The 16,570-nt window shown below is 40.8% G+C and overlaps 1 protein-coding gene across 1 annotated transcript; it reads right to left on the bottom strand.

The window, feature by feature from the left end:
- Window positions 1-6,510: 6,510 nt before the first annotated feature.
- Window positions 6,511-16,175, bottom strand: PRDX3 (peroxiredoxin 3). The gene is made up of 7 exons (XM_075935368.2): window positions 16,019-16,175; window positions 15,761-15,887; window positions 14,542-14,683; window positions 12,716-12,851; window positions 10,569-10,672; window positions 9,260-9,425; window positions 6,511-7,457 (listed from the first exon to the last, which is right to left on the bottom strand). The coding sequence occupies exons 1-7, from the start codon at window positions 16,052-16,054 to the stop codon at window positions 7,404-7,406; spliced, it is 765 nt and encodes a 254-aa protein (XP_075791483.1). The 5' UTR covers window positions 16,055-16,175; the 3' UTR covers window positions 6,511-7,403.
- Window positions 16,176-16,570: the final 395 nt, after the last annotated feature.

Genomic DNA, 16,570 nt, shown 5'->3' with positions numbered 1-16,570 from the left:
TCTTTTGAACTATAAAGGATTTGGCTTAACTCTCCTAAAGCCATTTGAAAAGAAATGTTGATACTTGCATTGTTTAATTTAAAAAAATATTGCCCTTTTACAAAAGGCAAAAATAAGACTACTCCCTAGACATAACCCACTGCTCTCCTCTGTTCCCAGAAGATGGCCCTTGCACTGAAAATTGAAAAACTTACAGCAAAATAAAAACACCAGATTTAAGACTGCTTAGTTTTTTAATCCTAAACTCATTTGCATTCACAGAATCAGAACTGGAAGGAACCTCAAGAGGATATCAAATCCCCTACGCACATGGTAGGACCAATCACCATTTAGACCATTCCTGACAGGTGTTTGGCTAACCTGCTCTTAAAAATCTCCACAACCTCCTTAAGCAATTTATTCCAGCGTTTAACCACCCTGAGAGGGAGGTTTTCCTAATGTCCACCCTAAACCTCCCTTGCTACAAGTTGAGCCCATTGCTTCTTTGGTCTTTCTAATTTTGCTTCTATGTATTTGTTATATGTTTGTATTCATTCTTTGTAACTTGACCTAGTTTTCACTTTGTAGGACTCCATTTTGATTTTTAGATCATTCCAGATCTGTTTAAGCCCGTGGTCTCCAACCCGGTGCCCACGGGCGCCATGGTGCCTGCTGGGCCCTTTACGTGCACCTGCGGAGCAATCTGGGCTGGCCCTGCCCCCGGGCGTGCGGCAGGTGCCAGCCCAGGGCACGTGGCCGGCCCCGGGTGCGCCACGCATGCCAGTGCCGACCCTGACCCCCGCCCTTGCTGGCCATGGCCCCGGCTCCGCCCCCCCCGGGGGCGCCGCGCATGCCCTTGCCGGCCCTGGCCCTGGTCTTGGCCCCGCCTCCAGGGGCGCCACACGTGCCCTTGCCGGCCCTGGCTGCACAGAACCTGGGCAGCCCAGACCTCGGGTGTGCGGCGCATGCTTGGCCCCACCCCCAGTCACGTGGCTTGTGAGCGGCCCCACCCCCAGGCTCCCAGCAGCCCCAAAACGTTGGGGACCACTGGGTTAAGCTATGCTGATCTCTTGCCTTACTTCCAATCTTTTCTACACTGTGGAATAGTTTGCTCTTGTGCCCTTAATAATGTCTCTTTGAAAAACTGCCAACTATCTTCAATTGTTTTTCCTCTTGACTTGCTTCTCATGGGATCTTACCTAACAACTCCCTGAGTTTGCTAAAGTCTGTCATCTTGAAACTGTCTTTATTTTGCTGCTCTCCGTTACCATTTCTTAGAATCATGAATTCTACCAGTTCACTATCACTTTCACCCAACCTGCCTTCCACTTTCAAATTGTCAACCTGCTCCTTTTTTAAAATCAAATCTAGAACAGCCTCCCCCTACTGTTATTTTCCCAATAAATGTCTGGACAGTTGAAGTCCCTCATCACTACCAAGTCCTGTGTCATGGATGATTGTTAGTTTAAAAAAAAAAAGTCTCAACTACTTTTACTTCCTACTTAGGTGGTCTGTAGTAGATCCCTACCATGACATCTCTCTTGTTTCCCCATTCCCCTCCCTTTTATTCTTACCCAGAGACTCTTAACAGATCTGTGTCCTATTTCCATCTCAACTGCAGTCCAAGAATATAAATCTACTATATAAAGTTTCTGCCTGATCAAGACTTCTTCCTAAATGGCAAGAGCTAGGACCACCAAATTCAGTATACAGTTTCCTCTCATCATAACTTAAAGCAAGGTAAGGGTTTGGTTGTACCAGGAAAATGGAATGTGCCTGGAATGGGATTGCCTCTTATAAAACCAAACAAAAGAGACAATCAACCAAATCAAGTACAGTCCTCAGAACTGACATAACTGAGTGAAAGTTGAAAGAAACTGAAGATAAGGCACAAAAAATAGGATGAGCCTGGTATAGGATTACTTCTCAATAAACCTAACAGAAAAGATAAAATAAAGAAATTTGGAGACGTGCTCTGTTTTGGCACAGCTAAATCAATGCTTAAGGTTTAAAAACTGGAAGACATTATTGGAAATTAAATTGACTAACCCCTTTTTTTTGTTAAAACAAATGATGAGTTTACAGGGAAGAAGAAAACATACACTTGATGGAATTCTATTTACAAAAATTTACTAACATTAAATAACACTCTTTTTTCAAAAATACAATTATTTCAATAAAGCATGTACATTTTCCTTAAAAAAACAACAAAACAAACAAACAAACAAAAAAAACAGGAGTTAAGGACCTGAGCGAGGTGGGTAAATCTGTTAGTTTTTAATATATAATGCAACACTTCCTTCCTTTTTTTCTCCTGCCTGCTGTTCCTGAGCAAGCTGTACCCTTCTATACTAGTATTCTAGTTGTGCATATTATTCTATCGAGTCTCTGTGATGCCAGCTATATCACAGTTGTGTTTGCTAGTATTTCAAGTTCTTCCTTCTTGTTCCCCATACTTCTTGCATTAGTATGGAGACAACTATGCTCATTTGATTGTTCGTGCCTGCTATCTTTTAGTTAAACCAGTCAGTTAAAAATTCAAATTTTGGATTAAACTAATACAGTACAGTAAAACCTCAGAATTATGAACACTAGAGTTGCAAATTGAGTAGTCAACTGCACACATTCCAAAAAACACAAAAACAGGACATGGTACTGTGTTAAGTGTAAACTACTAAAAAAATAGGAGAAGCAGCATTTTTCATCTGCCTAATAAAGTTTCAGAGCTTTATTAAGTCAATGTTCAATTGTAAATTACTGAAAAAACAATCCTAATGGTTTCTTCAGAGTTATGAACATTTCAGTTACAAACAACGTTCATTCCAAGAGCGACAAGGAGTCCTGTGGCACCTGTGCCATAGGACTCCTTGTCACTTTTGCAGATCCAGACTAACACGGCTACCCCTTTGATACTTGTTCATTTCAAGATATTTGCAACTCTGTAGTTCTATGGTATAAAGCGTACTTTTGTGCTGTGAACTTCCGTTAGGTAAGAGGCTACCAGCACTCTTTGTTAGCAATTTTAATCCTCTTTTTTTCTGCTGTAGATTAAAGGTTTACCACGTTGGCCCAGGAATTGCTGAATTTACTTTTCACTTTTTGCCAATTTTGTGATATTATATTGATTGATTTTAGGGGAACATTAACTCACAAGTAAGATGCATTAACAGGAGTGTTGTAAGCAAAACACAAGGGCTCTGTCTACACTGCACCCCTTTTCCGGAAAAGGGATGCAGATGAGACAAGTCAGAATTGCAAATGAAGCGGGGATTTACATCTCCCCCGCTCAATTGCATGAACATGGCTGCCGCTTTTTTCCGGCTCGGGGCTTTGCCGGAAAAAAGCGCCAGTCTAAACGGGGATCTTTCGGAAAATAAAGCCTTTTCCGAAAGGTCCCTTATTCCTCTTAAGATCAGGAATAAGGGACCTTTCGGAAAAGGCTTTATTTTCTGAAAGATCCCCGTCTAGACTGGTGCTTTTTTCCGGCAAAGCCCCGAGCCGGAAAAAAGCGGCAGCCATGTTCATGCAAATGGAGCGGAGGAGATGTAAATCCCCGCTTCATTTGCAATTCCGACTTGTCTCATCTGCATCCCTTTTCCAGAAAAGGGGTGCAGTGTAGACACAGCCAAGTAGTAATTCTTCCATTCTGTTCTGTGCTGATTAGGCCTCAACTGGAGTATTGTGTCCAGTTCTGGGCACCACATTTCAGGAAAGATATGGAAAAACTGGAGAAGGTCCAGAGAAGAGGAACAAAAATGACTAAAGAGTTAGAAAACACGACCTATGAGAGAAGACTGAAAGTATTGGGTTTGTTTAGTTTTGAAAAGAGAATACTGAGAGGGGACATAACAGCTTTCAAGTACCTAAAAGGATGTTATAAGCAGGGAGAAAAAAATTCTAACCTCTGATAGGATGAGACTCAATGGGCTTAAATTGCAACAAGGTAGGTTTAGGTTTAGCATTAGGAAAAACTTCCTGTCAGGGTAGTTAAGCACTGAAATAGATTGCTAGGGAGGTGGAATCTCCATCATTGGAGATATTTAAGAGCAGGTTAGATAGGCATCAGGGATAATCTAGATGGTGCTTAGTTGTGCTATGAGAGCAGGGGACTGGACTTGATAACCTCTAGAAGTCCCTTCCAGTTCTAGTATTCTATGACAGCAGAATGTCGTGGGGAGAATAATGGACCAATTTAAAGAAAATTCCATGGAAAACATTTCATTATAACTTAAAGAGTTCCTGCTCCTGTCATGGCATCTGTTCACAATGCTTTTAAGACCATTAGAAGCAAGTGTCCACTATCCTATAGCAAACAGTACTTTTGGGGAAAAAAAATCTAAGTGCAAAAGCTCACTCTGGACCTGGTTAATGGGCAACAAGAAAAGTAAACATAAAGGCCAAATTCTAGAAGATGAAGCTGAGATTGCCAAATTGGTGGCTGTAAAAAAGCATGGGAGAAAAGACATATATATAAAATGTATAGTAGGGATTATTTAGTATTTGCATTACTGTAGTGCCCAAAAGACCCAATGCTATCATGGCCGATTGCAGTAGATATGGTAGAAACACATAGTAATAGAAAGTTCTTGCCACAAAGAGTTTACAGTTGAAATAGTCAGCCATAATTACTTCTAATGTATCTAGCAGTGAGACCCAGCTGTGACTCATGATATGCCTGTTCAGTACTAGCAACTGAAAATACATCAGGAAGTGGAGTAGATATAGAAAACTTTGATATTTAAATAAAGAGCATCTGATTTGAAGTCAATGGGATTGCACAGAGGACAAGAAGCTATGTAAGTCTTTGCAGGACTAGGGTCTTACATTTTTCACAACTATCTTATGAAAAACTAAAATAATAGTTTAGTCAAAAAGGCAAACAGGATGCTAGGAATTATTAAGAAAGGGATAGAAAATGAGACACAGGATATCTTACTGCCCCTGTATAAAACTATGGTACGCCCACATCTTGAATACTGTGTGAAGATGTGTTCTCCTCACCTCAAAAAAGATAATTTGACCTTGGAAAGGGTTCAGAAAAGGGCAACTAAAATGATTACCATATGAAGGGGTTTGGAATGGGTACCATATGAAGAGAGGTTAAAACGACTGGGACTTTTTAGTTTAGAAAAGAGCAGATTGAGGGGGGATATGATAGAGGTATATAAAATCATGAGTGGTGTGGAGAGGGTGCATAAAGAAAAGTTATTTATTAGTTCCCATATTGGAAGAACTAGAGGACACCAAATGAAGTTAATGGGTAGCAGGTTTAAAACTAATAAAAGAAAGTTCTTTTTCACACAGCATGTTATCAACCTGTGGAACTCCTTGCCAGAGGAGCTGTGAAGCCTAGGACTATAAGAGTTTAAAGAGAAGCTAGATAATTTCATGGAGGTTAGGTCCATAAAAGGCTTTTAGCCAGGGGATAGAAATGGTGTCCCTAGCCTCTGTTTGTCAGAGGCTGGAGAAGGACAGCAGGAGACAAATCGCTTTCATTGTCTTTGGTCCACCCTCTCTGGGGCACCTGGGCTACGTCTAGATTGCATCCCTTTTTCGTAAAAAGGATATAAAATTAGACGTATCGCAATTGCAAATGAAGCGGGGATTTAAATCTCTCCCACTTCATTAGTATAAAAATGTCTGCCGCTTTTTTTTTGGCACGGAGTTTTGCCGGAAAAAAGCGCCAGTCTAGACGCTGATCTTGTGGAAAATAAAGCCTTTTCCGAAAGATCCCTTATCCCTATTAAAATAAGGGATAAGGGATCTTTCGGAAAAGGCTTTATTTTCCACAAGATCAGCGTCTAGACTGGCGCTTTTTTCCAGCAAAACTCCGTGCCGAAAAAAAGCGGCAGTCATTTGTATACTAATGAAGTGGGGGAGATTTAAATCCCCGCTTCATTTGCAATTGCGATACGTCTAATTTGCATCCCTTTTACGAAAAAGGGATGTAATCTAGACGTAGCCCTGGTGCTGGCCACTGTTGGCAGACAGGCTACTGGGCTAGATGGCCCTTTGGTCAGACCCAGTACGGCCGTTCTTATGGGGATTGGCAGAATCAAAAATATTTTGGTAGGTATATAGCTCTAAGAGCTCAGTCACTCTCTTCGGGTCACTTGGCCTAAATGAATATTTTACATGCTCTTGCATTATACAGAAGGAGTCCTTCATTTGTAACTGTAGCATTTTGACAGATTAGTCAATTACCTTTTAGGGCACTATTTTCTTAGATCGACTATCAAAGAACTAACTAGTCTAGATATCCTTCATTCTTTCCTCTATCTCTGCTAGCAGAAAGATAGATTTTGTTTATTCCAGATTTCAAGGAGCTTTCACTTATCCAGTCCTTCCTTTGCTCCCTTTTGCACACACATGGTCCAGTTTCTTCTGCATTCATCTGTAGCCACTTAGCAGCTTTTAAGTGGTAGTAGGCGGCATTATGAGAGAAACTTAATGCAACAAGACACCCAGTCTCTAGAAACAGATGAGCAAGAGCATCCAAATTATAAGGTAGTTAGAACATTGTAGACAACATGCTTTAAGATCAATTTATTGATGATTTCATAGTTTAAGAAAAAATATGTGCTCAAAATAATATCAGAAGGAAGCCTTATTAAATCCTAAACATAATCAATTAGTCTTCCTAAATGATTACACATCAAGCTCCACAATATTTGGAAATCTGCATTTAGAGCAACAATTAAAATGTGTGATCAACTATTTCAAAAGGCAAAAATAATAATTAAGCCCCAATAAGTGTACCACGATTAGAGTTAAGTTCACATTCCCACCGATTTCTCAACGAAATGCAGTTATTCTCCATTTAATGTTCTATATTCCAATATATCTTAGCTGAACGACTGTGGATGTTTGTTACTTCTACCTTCAAATCACGTTTACATGTGGAAGCATTTGGGGAAAAAACACGAGCATAATTTGTACAAGAAGGAATTCCTCTATCCCTGCCTAAACAGCTACTGGCAAATTAAAGGAAACCATGTTCTGGATATTTCTCTGTATCACCCACTTTAAGCTCAGTATTTCAAGCTCTCAGAAATAACAGTCTATCGTCCAATTTTCGTGTGCGCATAGAAAGCCTGGTACCATTTCTATTGCTTATGATTCGATGAAGGGGAGGAGAGACCAGTACTCCTGTACACCCAAAGTCACAAGCATTCATAGTACATGTGGGAGACACAAGAGAATAGCTGATTACAGAGATATATATTTATGGGAATGCAGTATAGTCTCTTTGGGGGGGGGGGGGAAACAGCTCCAAGAATATGATTTAAAACTTTCTGATTTAGTAAATATTTAATGTTTCAGCATTTAACAATTTTTCCTGACACACACAAAAAAAAGAAATTGCACTTAAATGCAATTATGGCTGCTTCCTTAGGAAATTGCCACCTATCTGCATTGATGATCTATTTATGAACTTTCTCAAAGTACTCCTTAGAAGCTTCTGGACTTGGCTTGATCTGTAAACAAAGAGATAACAGTTTTATACAAGTTGGTATATGCACAAAGTGTATAAAATAAAAATTATGGCTTTAGATTTAAGACTCCATTTAGGAATATTGGGTATGCTATGTTACTAAACCACACAATTATTTCTGTTTGTCCACTCACTCATGAGAAGCAATGTACACAAATATTTTAACACAAGTGCAAACTTCTCACCTGCAAATTTTAATTTTAATCTTAAGAAAAAAAAAAAAAAAAATATTTAACTGCAAGGTATTTAAATGAGGGTCATCACAGTTTCAATCACACTGTAATGACAGAATATCAATTTAAATGTATAATCAATATTTGTTTTTTCTACATTTTCGAATACATTGATTTCAATTACAACACAGAACACAATGTGTACAGTGCTTACTTTGTTATTTATTACAAATACTTGCACTGTAGAAAAGAAGCAAAAGAAATAGTATTTTTCAATTCACCACATACAGTAGGGCTGTGTCTAGCCTGGCCAGTTTTTCCAGAAAATCAGCCGCTTTTCCGGAAAAACTTGCCAGCTGTCTACAATGGCCGCTTGAATTTCCTCAAAAGCACTGACGATCTCATGTAAGATTATCAGTGTTCTTGCGGAAATACTATGCTGCTCCTGTTCGGGCAAAAGTCCTTTTGTGCAAAGCTTTTGCGCAAAAGGGCCAGTGTAGACAGCTCAGATTTGTTTTCCGCAAAAAAGCCCCAATCGCGAAAATGGCGATCGGGGCTTTTTTGTGGAAAAGTGCGTCTAGATTGGCACGGACGCTTTTCCGCAAAAAGTGCTTTTATGGAAAAGCGTCCGTGCCAATCTAGATGCTCTGTTCCGAAAATGCTTTTAACGGAAAACTTTTCCGTTAAAAGCATTTCCGGAAAATGATGCCAGTCTAGACGTAGCCTACAAGTATTGTAGTACAATCTCTCTATAGTATAAATGCAATTTATAAATGTAATTTTTTTCCACATAAACTTTACTCAAAAAGAAAATAATGTAAAACTTTTGAGCCCAGTTAATCCTATTTCTTTTTTTGCCAGTCACTAAGACAAGCAAGATTTTTATACCTTTACAGGAGATAATGCTGCCTGCTTCTTATTTACAAAGTGAGAACAGATATTTGCAGACAATGTTGTAGCTAGCATTGCAAGGTTTTTCCATGCCAGATATTCCAAACATTTGTATGTCCCTTCGTGCTTCAACTTGTAGATTTTTTTTTACAGTGCAAATATTTGTAATAAAAATAATAGAAAGCGAGCAGCGTTTACTTTATATTTGGTTTTGTAATTGAAATAAATGTATTTGAAAAATGTAGAAAAACATCCAAAATATTTATAATACATTTAAATTGGTATTCTATTATTATTTGACAGTGCAGTTAAATCTGTGATTAATTACAACTTTTTTTAAATCTTGCAATTAATTGCAATTTTTAAAATAGTTTGACAGCCCTAATTTAAACTGATACAAAATACAAGGCAAATCAAGACTATCCATGATTGTTAATAAGGGAAGCAAGTGAATACCATGTGTACTCATGTGTGGAGGGACTTTGTACTCTCAAAAGAATATAATGTGGATATTTTCTCTGCATGTGACTTCTAGTACTGTGAATGCACATTAAGTGATTCAGACTGAGGGCAACAATTCATATGGTGAAAACTTAAAGATTTAAGTTCACAAGTTCTTCTATACTATAATGCCCAGCCTTCACACTTTTCCATGCAAAAAGGTGCTCATTTTCCAGGATTGGGTTCATATTCTGGATGGTGATGTTTAATCAACACGTACCGTAGGGGACTCTGGAGTCCAGTTTGCTGGGCAAACCTCTCCATGAGTTTCCACGTACTGGAATGCCTTCACCAATCGAAGGGTCTCTTCCACACTGCGGCCAACTGGGAGATCATTGACACTCAGATGTTTGATGACTCCATTAGGATCAATAATGAAGAGACCTCTGTATATGAACAAAGACTATATGAACCTCTGACATATGACTTGGGTATCTTGCTCTTTATGCAGGCTGAATTCTATTTCAAAGAGGTATTGTAAATCACTTATACTATTGGGTATGGAACAGGGACTTAAAACATTTCTACAATACTTGCTAATATGCATACTTTTGCACCATAGAATAGTTAAGAAGAAGTAGCAACAATAGTCAGAACTGAAGGTGCTGATCACAAAAAGAGCATTAATCCCACCCAAGTTTTCCAGGTGCTGAAAGCATTTCTTCCTACTATTTTGAGGTACTCCAGAATCCACTGAAGGTGCTACTTTGAATCTTGTATACGCATAGAATACAGGATTCAGACTAATTCCTAGTTGCAAGGATAGCTGATTATGCATTTAAAAGAACGTCTCAATCACACCCTTGACCTACTAAAGCTGTTGAGTTAATTAGATTTGGTAAAAAATATTCAAGTTCCTTCTTAGCAAATAACTCAGATGAAAAGGTTGAGCCATTTTTTTTAAACAAAAAGGTTATGGAAGCAGAGTTAAAGAGTGCTCTGGAATTACTATTGTTCTCTATTACTTTATATTAATGAGAAATACAACTCCTACTTCCTCAAATAGAGATGGGCTGGAAGTGTTTCAGTCCACAGAGCAGAGAAATACAAAGTGGAGCCAAGTAGCATGCTGTCTTCCTTGCCATCAGGTGGGTTATCGTGCTGTGCCAAACACACAGTTAAAATCTGGGGCATTCAAGAAGGGGAGATTGGACTTTCTGTTGTTTGACCTCCTCAAAATTAAATGGGAGATCTGCATAGACATTAGTACTATTCTAGCTTCTCTTCCTCTTCCACAGAGATAGGGAAGAGAGCAAGTGTTGGCAGAAGCCCAGGCTGAATTAGGAGAGTGTCAAGAACATAACAGAACATCCTTTCTCCACCCGGGTTGCTGAACAGATTAGTTCCAGTGGCTTCACGCCTAGACTCCCCATAAGGACATATACCCTTCCCCCCACCTTCTACAATAACACTGCAGAAATTGCCAAATGAGCCAGAGTTTGACAAGACAGGTTTCTCCCTTGCACAGATTTTTGAAGGAAGTACAGTAACTAGAGAACAGTAAAGGTTACCAGAGAACAAGGTCCTACCTTAGTGCTAAACCAGGTCCTTCTAACAGCACGCCATAATCTCGGGAGATTTGCTTTGTCAGATCTGACAAAAGTGGGATATTCATATGGCCCAAACCACCACTCTAGTAGAAATAAGTAATAAAAGGGTAAGTCTGAGCATAAGAAGAAGGAAAACTGAATGCCTACTTTTTTATTTTTGCTGCACCACACAATGCCTACAAGGCTTTCCTTTCAGGAGTCACAGCACTGATAAAACTTTCATTCTTGAGCCTTTGTTAAAATAGATTCAGTATTTAAAGCACATATTTTCCTATATGTGGGCAGTCGAATAAGAGTGTGTACTGAGTTCTTCAATATTTTGATAAACTACCCTTGAAACGAGACTGATGCGTCTGTTAGCTTTTCTATTTCTGGCACTGTCAATGAACCGCCGTGCAACCTTGGACAATCTCTTAGACTCTGATTCAGCACAGTCCTATCTATGACAACGACTCACACATGTGAATAACTTTAGTCATCTAAACATTAAAGAAAACAAGGCCTTTCTTTCTCTGAGTGTCAGTTTCTCTCAAATGTACTAGGGGAAGAAAACTTTCCTGCCTTTTTAGAATGCTTTGAGACCTATGGATAAAGCAGGTGCCAAGTATTATTATACCCATGTAAAGTTATAAATTGAAACCAATATTCACACTTTGGAGTTTTGCTCCAACTTTGTTTAATATGAATACAAAATGATTTGTCCAAGGCAAAGTTTTGCATAAAAGTGTATTAGGCAGACAGACTAACAAAATTATGCAGAGTAGGAAGCTACTACCAACAAACAAACAAACAAAAATCACCAACTGGAGGTCCTTCCCATGAATCTGCAAATATCAATAGCCCTAGCCTGGTCTTGATTTGACCTATGCACATTTTTGTTAGGGAAAATATGAACACAATGAATCATTTCCACCTAATCATATTAGCAACAACTGATCATGTTGGATATGAGCTTTTTTTGTTTAAGTGTTCCATTAGATTTTCTAGTTTGGTTACTGATGGAAAACCAACAACATTTTGGCACTACTTAATTTAAAGAGATCTGACGGTAAGAACAAATTCTCTCTAGTACTTCCCTCTTCTCTCAAAGGGTTAGGTGCACCATCTTATTACACAAGAAGTTTTAAGCTTTTCTGTATGTTTTAAAAGTCGTTAGGAATTTCTGAAGCTTTCAGCTGATGCTATAAGTCCCCTAACATGTCTATTATTCTTTGTTTCAATTAAATCAGAAAAAAGTTGTCATAGTTAGCTACTGATTAACTACTTACTAGTTACACATACACAGCAGAGATATGTAATTACATTTTATGTATAAGATCACAATAATTACCTTTAAAGCATCTTATAAACAGAATATGCATTATATGTTTTACTCAGAAGTTAACATTTAATCATACTGTGTAAGTTTCAAGAGTACTAAGACACATACTAGACAGCAAAGCAAAGTATCTGGTTGTGTTATTACTTTAAACACAGAATTTAGCTATTGGCTAAAAAAACCAGCAAAGAAGTTTTTGACCTTATACTTTTGATCCACTATCTGTCTCTGCATTTTTTATTTTAAAACAACCGGATGGGGAACATAGTGCTTCAAAGTTTAATACTTAAAATTAGATCTCATGTTATATATAAATAACATAGAAAAGCTATCAAATGTAACATGCAGGTAATTCCTTTGTGTCTACTATTTTTAGGCCTGTCCTACCCCCACCAGTGTTCCCTAAAAACTGTGTGCTTATGCAGCCACTCTGGAAAGATTTCAATGACACCCAACTGATTGGCAGAGCGTCCACAGCTAGGTTTTTTTTGTTTCTACTAGTGGTGCACACATGGATGGAAAAGGCTACAGGGAATGTTGAGCTCTATCTCAGCTTCATTTCTCAAATGCTCTTTAATTTTAAAATAAACTACTGTAAAAATGTATGAAAGTTGAATATTTAGGAAATACCTCTGTGTGTACTTGTGTTTAATTAGAGAAAGATTATTAAAAAAGGAGAGAGGAAATTTATGCTTGATAGTAAGGGTCTGCAGAGTTGAATTCTAGCTGAAGTGGTCCTGTTGAAGGCAAACATTTATAGGACTGTACACTTAACTTCTCTATCACACTCCGCAGCACTGCCTCATACCTTTCGTGGTGTGTTTATCCAGGCCAGATGACAAAAGTGAGAATCCACAGATACAGCAACGACCTCACAGTTCACATCATGAAATTCATTAGCTTTGTCACTGAAAGCCACAATTTCTGTTGGGCATACAAAAGTGCTGGGTGGGAAGAGGCAGACAGTAAACAAAAGTTAGAAAGTAAGTTGTAATTATTCTAAACTTAAGCTTCACACACAAACTTTAAAAGAGAGTGAGGAAACATTTGTTTCCAGGCACAAAACATACTACTGTGTTACTTATACAGCATGTTTTACAGTTCTGTTTCATCACTCATTCAAGTTTTTAAGTAGCTGAATCAGTTTCAACAAGTCTGACAAAAACAGAGGCTGCAATGCAGTAAAATAGTACACTGATTTTTGTGTGTCCCTGGCCAATGGGAGCTGTGGGAAGCACTGTGCCCAGTCTCTGCTACTTCTCACCACTCCCACCGGATGGGAATGGCAATCTGTGACCAATATGACCTGTCATCATTGGTACTTGCAGAGGCACCGGTAAATAAAGTGGTGGCAGCCAGGGCTATCCCTGGCGAATCGATGCCATTTTATTGCCGACCCCTGTACTAGTGCTTAGTGAACAGATTTTGAAGAAAAGTTCTTCATTAGAGGTAGGGATGTTAAATATCAATTAGTTGAATAGTCAAGTAACCTCATGAATTCTTATCAGTTAGTTGACTATTAGTCCCCGGGAGCAGGGCCAGTAGCCAGTGTGCTCCATCCTCACTCCAAAAGAGCTCTGTCACTCCACACTGCTGCCTCGGTGGGGTGCCAGACGATAAAGGTAGCAGCAGCCCCTGTCTGGGGATAGGGGTCCTGGGCTCCCAGATCTGACAAGCCAAAACTGAGCTGGGATGCCTGCCCATCCAGCTCCTAATACATTTAAATGCAGACCCACAGCACAGGTAGGTCCCAGACCTGCTGGCCAGCCTGCTGAAAAATTTACTGGCAAGTGGGCAAGGAGAGAAGGAAATGCATGTAATCTATAGTATTAACCGATAAGCTATGCTTATTGGTTAATCGACTACACTATTATATCCCTAATTAGAGGAGCATGGATGGAAGAATGGAAAATGGAATCCTCTCCCAGCTACTAATATGGGATCAGGATTCCCATTCTAAACAGCTTCTGGTTTATTAGAACTGCTTAATCACAATTCCACCAGTTTTGCCTTCCTGGTGACTTAGAACTCCACGGTACACAAACAGATAAGTTCTCAGGGATAGCCTCTTTGCAACCTGGATCCCTCTCTGCAGAGGAGCCAATTAGATTCTGAAGCACTGGAGGCCCCCCAGAGACCAAAGAATCTGTTCTCTGCTTTACCTCAAAATAAGCCAACAAAACTATTGCTGAAGAATGAAACTATCTCCTCCCCAAATATTTTAGAGGGGTAGCCATCAGAAGAAGTGGGTTGTGCCTTCAAAACCTCATGATACCATCTACATTTTTGTTAGTCTCTAAGGTGCTGCAAGACTAGTCATTTTTTAAGTTTCTCCCTGAATTTTATCATTCAAACAGACATGCTTTCTGCTTGACAAGGATAGCCAGGACAAGGCCAAATGAAATGTTAATGGAGATAGAAACCCACCGCATGCTGTTTCTGTCTGATTAAGTGGGAGCCTAGATAAAAGAACAAGGAGTCCTGTGGTACTTTAAAGACTAATGCATTCATTTGGGTATAAGCTTTCATGGGTTCCACAGAATCCTCAGTGTTTTTGCTGAAACAGACTAACATTGCTACTCCTCTGAAAGGTGTCTAGATAGTATTTTGTTTAAAAAAAAAAGTTACACTCACAAATCCAAAGGGTAGAAGAAAAGTACCAGATATTTCCCCTTAAAGTCATCTAAGGTCAATTCTTTGAACTCTCCATTGACAACTGCTGTTCCTTTAAAATGTGGAGCATGTTGGGTAACAGCAGGAACAAACCTTGAGGAACCTAGAAAAAATGAATCATACTGTAAGCAAGTGGTTCTCAACTAGGAGTACTCAGAAGTCTTCCAGGGAGTACATCAACTCACTTAGATATCTGACTAGTTTTACAACAGACTACATAAAAGGCACCAGCAAAATCAGTACAAACTAAAATTGTATAGGCAATGATTTTATACTAGTTTGTATACTATACACTGAAATGGAAGTGCAATGCTTATATTTCAATTGATTTTATAATGATATGGTAAAAATAAGAAAGTAAACAATTTTTTCAGTAATAGCATGATGTGATACTTTCCGTATTTTTATGTCTGATTTGGTAAGTTTTTCAGTTTTACCTGTGAGTACACAAAACAAATCAGATCTTTGAAAGCGGTACATTTTTCTGGAAGGGTTAAGAGCCACAGCGAGGGAGCATGATGTATGTAACTGACACAGATACTTCTAAATTATTAAGTAAGTTAGTCACCTAGAGTAGTATATAAGAATGTCTCACAATTTTGAATCTACTTTCATTTAGTGAGCCATGAGGTTCAAGATCCACCATAATGTAATAGGAATATATTTACTTGTGCTTATTATAAGAATAATTTTTTTTTTTTGCCTTTTTATGTTATAGCAGTAGAAGGGAGAAGGGGAAAGTGTGTTACAGGTTGGAGAAGCAAAGATAATGTACAAAAGTGACATTTTAGAAGCCTCTGCTTTCCACCTCAATCCTGTAAAAAGAAAAACTTCAGTCACTTTGCCTGCATATTATCCAAAGTTTAACATTTCCAGACTGAGAAACTGCAGATTGGCTGCAGCTCAGCAAGGGACGTTACTGCTCCAAGAGTATTTCAGTCCAACTCTATCCTGCTCATCATCCACAACAAGAGGTCACCTTCTTACACCACATCAGTATGAGGAAGGGCTGCCTTCCCAGTTGAGACTTTACAGAGAAGGAAAGGGGGTGGGGGCCGGATTTTGCAGGCCTGTGATCCACAAGCCCCAGGGGTCTGCTCCCAGCTACACGGTCAGGCTGTTCGAGAGGCACCCGCGTGCCTGCCATGCGCCAGGGCGGGCAGAGGCGGCGCTGACTTACTGGTGCTGAAGTGGAGCCGGGGCCGGGGCAGCTCTGCCTGAGCCGCGCATCGCCTCCCGCCGGCGGCAGCAGGGGGCCGCAGGGCAGCCGCGCAGGGGCCCCAGGAGAAGGGCCTCGCCCGGGCTACCTGGAGGGAGGGAAGGCAGAGGTCAGCGAGGGCCGGCAGCGGGCACGAGGCGGGGGAGCTCCGCGCCCGGAGCCCTGCCAGGCAAACGGGCCGCGGGGGGGCTGAGGCGGGAGCGGGGCCCGCGCACTCACCGAGGGCAGCAGCAGCCTCCGCAGCGCAGCAGCCATGTTCGGGCGCTGAGTGACAGGCGGGCCCGGCGGCGCGGACAAGCCGGGAGGGGGCGGGGCGGGGAGAGGCGCGGACGGGGGAGGGCGGCGCGGCAGGTCGTCCGAGGCAGCAGCTTTCGCCGAGAGCCTGGGAGAGTCGGAGAGAGACCGCGCCCCGGGCAGCCACCCTGGCACCGCCCCCCGGAGACACCGGGCCGGCACCCCCCCCCGCCCGGAGACACCCGGCCCGGCACCCATCCACCCCACATGTTGAGACACCAAGCCTGCCCCACAGGCTGAGACACCCAGACTGCTGCCTGCCTGCCCTACACCTGAGACATCAGCCTGGCACCCACCTGTCCCACACCCTGAGACACCCAGACTGGCACGTGCAGCCTGAGACACCCAGACTGGCATCCGGCTGTCCCACACCTTGAGACACCCAGCCAGGCATCCACTCACCCCAAACCCTGAGACACTGAGCTTGGCATGCACCCGCTCTGCATCCTGATACATTCAGCCTGGCACCCACCCACC

This window comes from Pelodiscus sinensis, chromosome 8 (genome assembly GCF_052426305.1).
Source record: "Pelodiscus sinensis isolate ZL-2025 chromosome 8, ASM5242630v1, whole genome shotgun sequence".
Classification (NCBI taxonomy): Eukaryota; Metazoa; Chordata; order Testudines; family Trionychidae; genus Pelodiscus; species Pelodiscus sinensis.
This window is presented reverse-complemented; position numbering and strand designations above follow the sequence as displayed.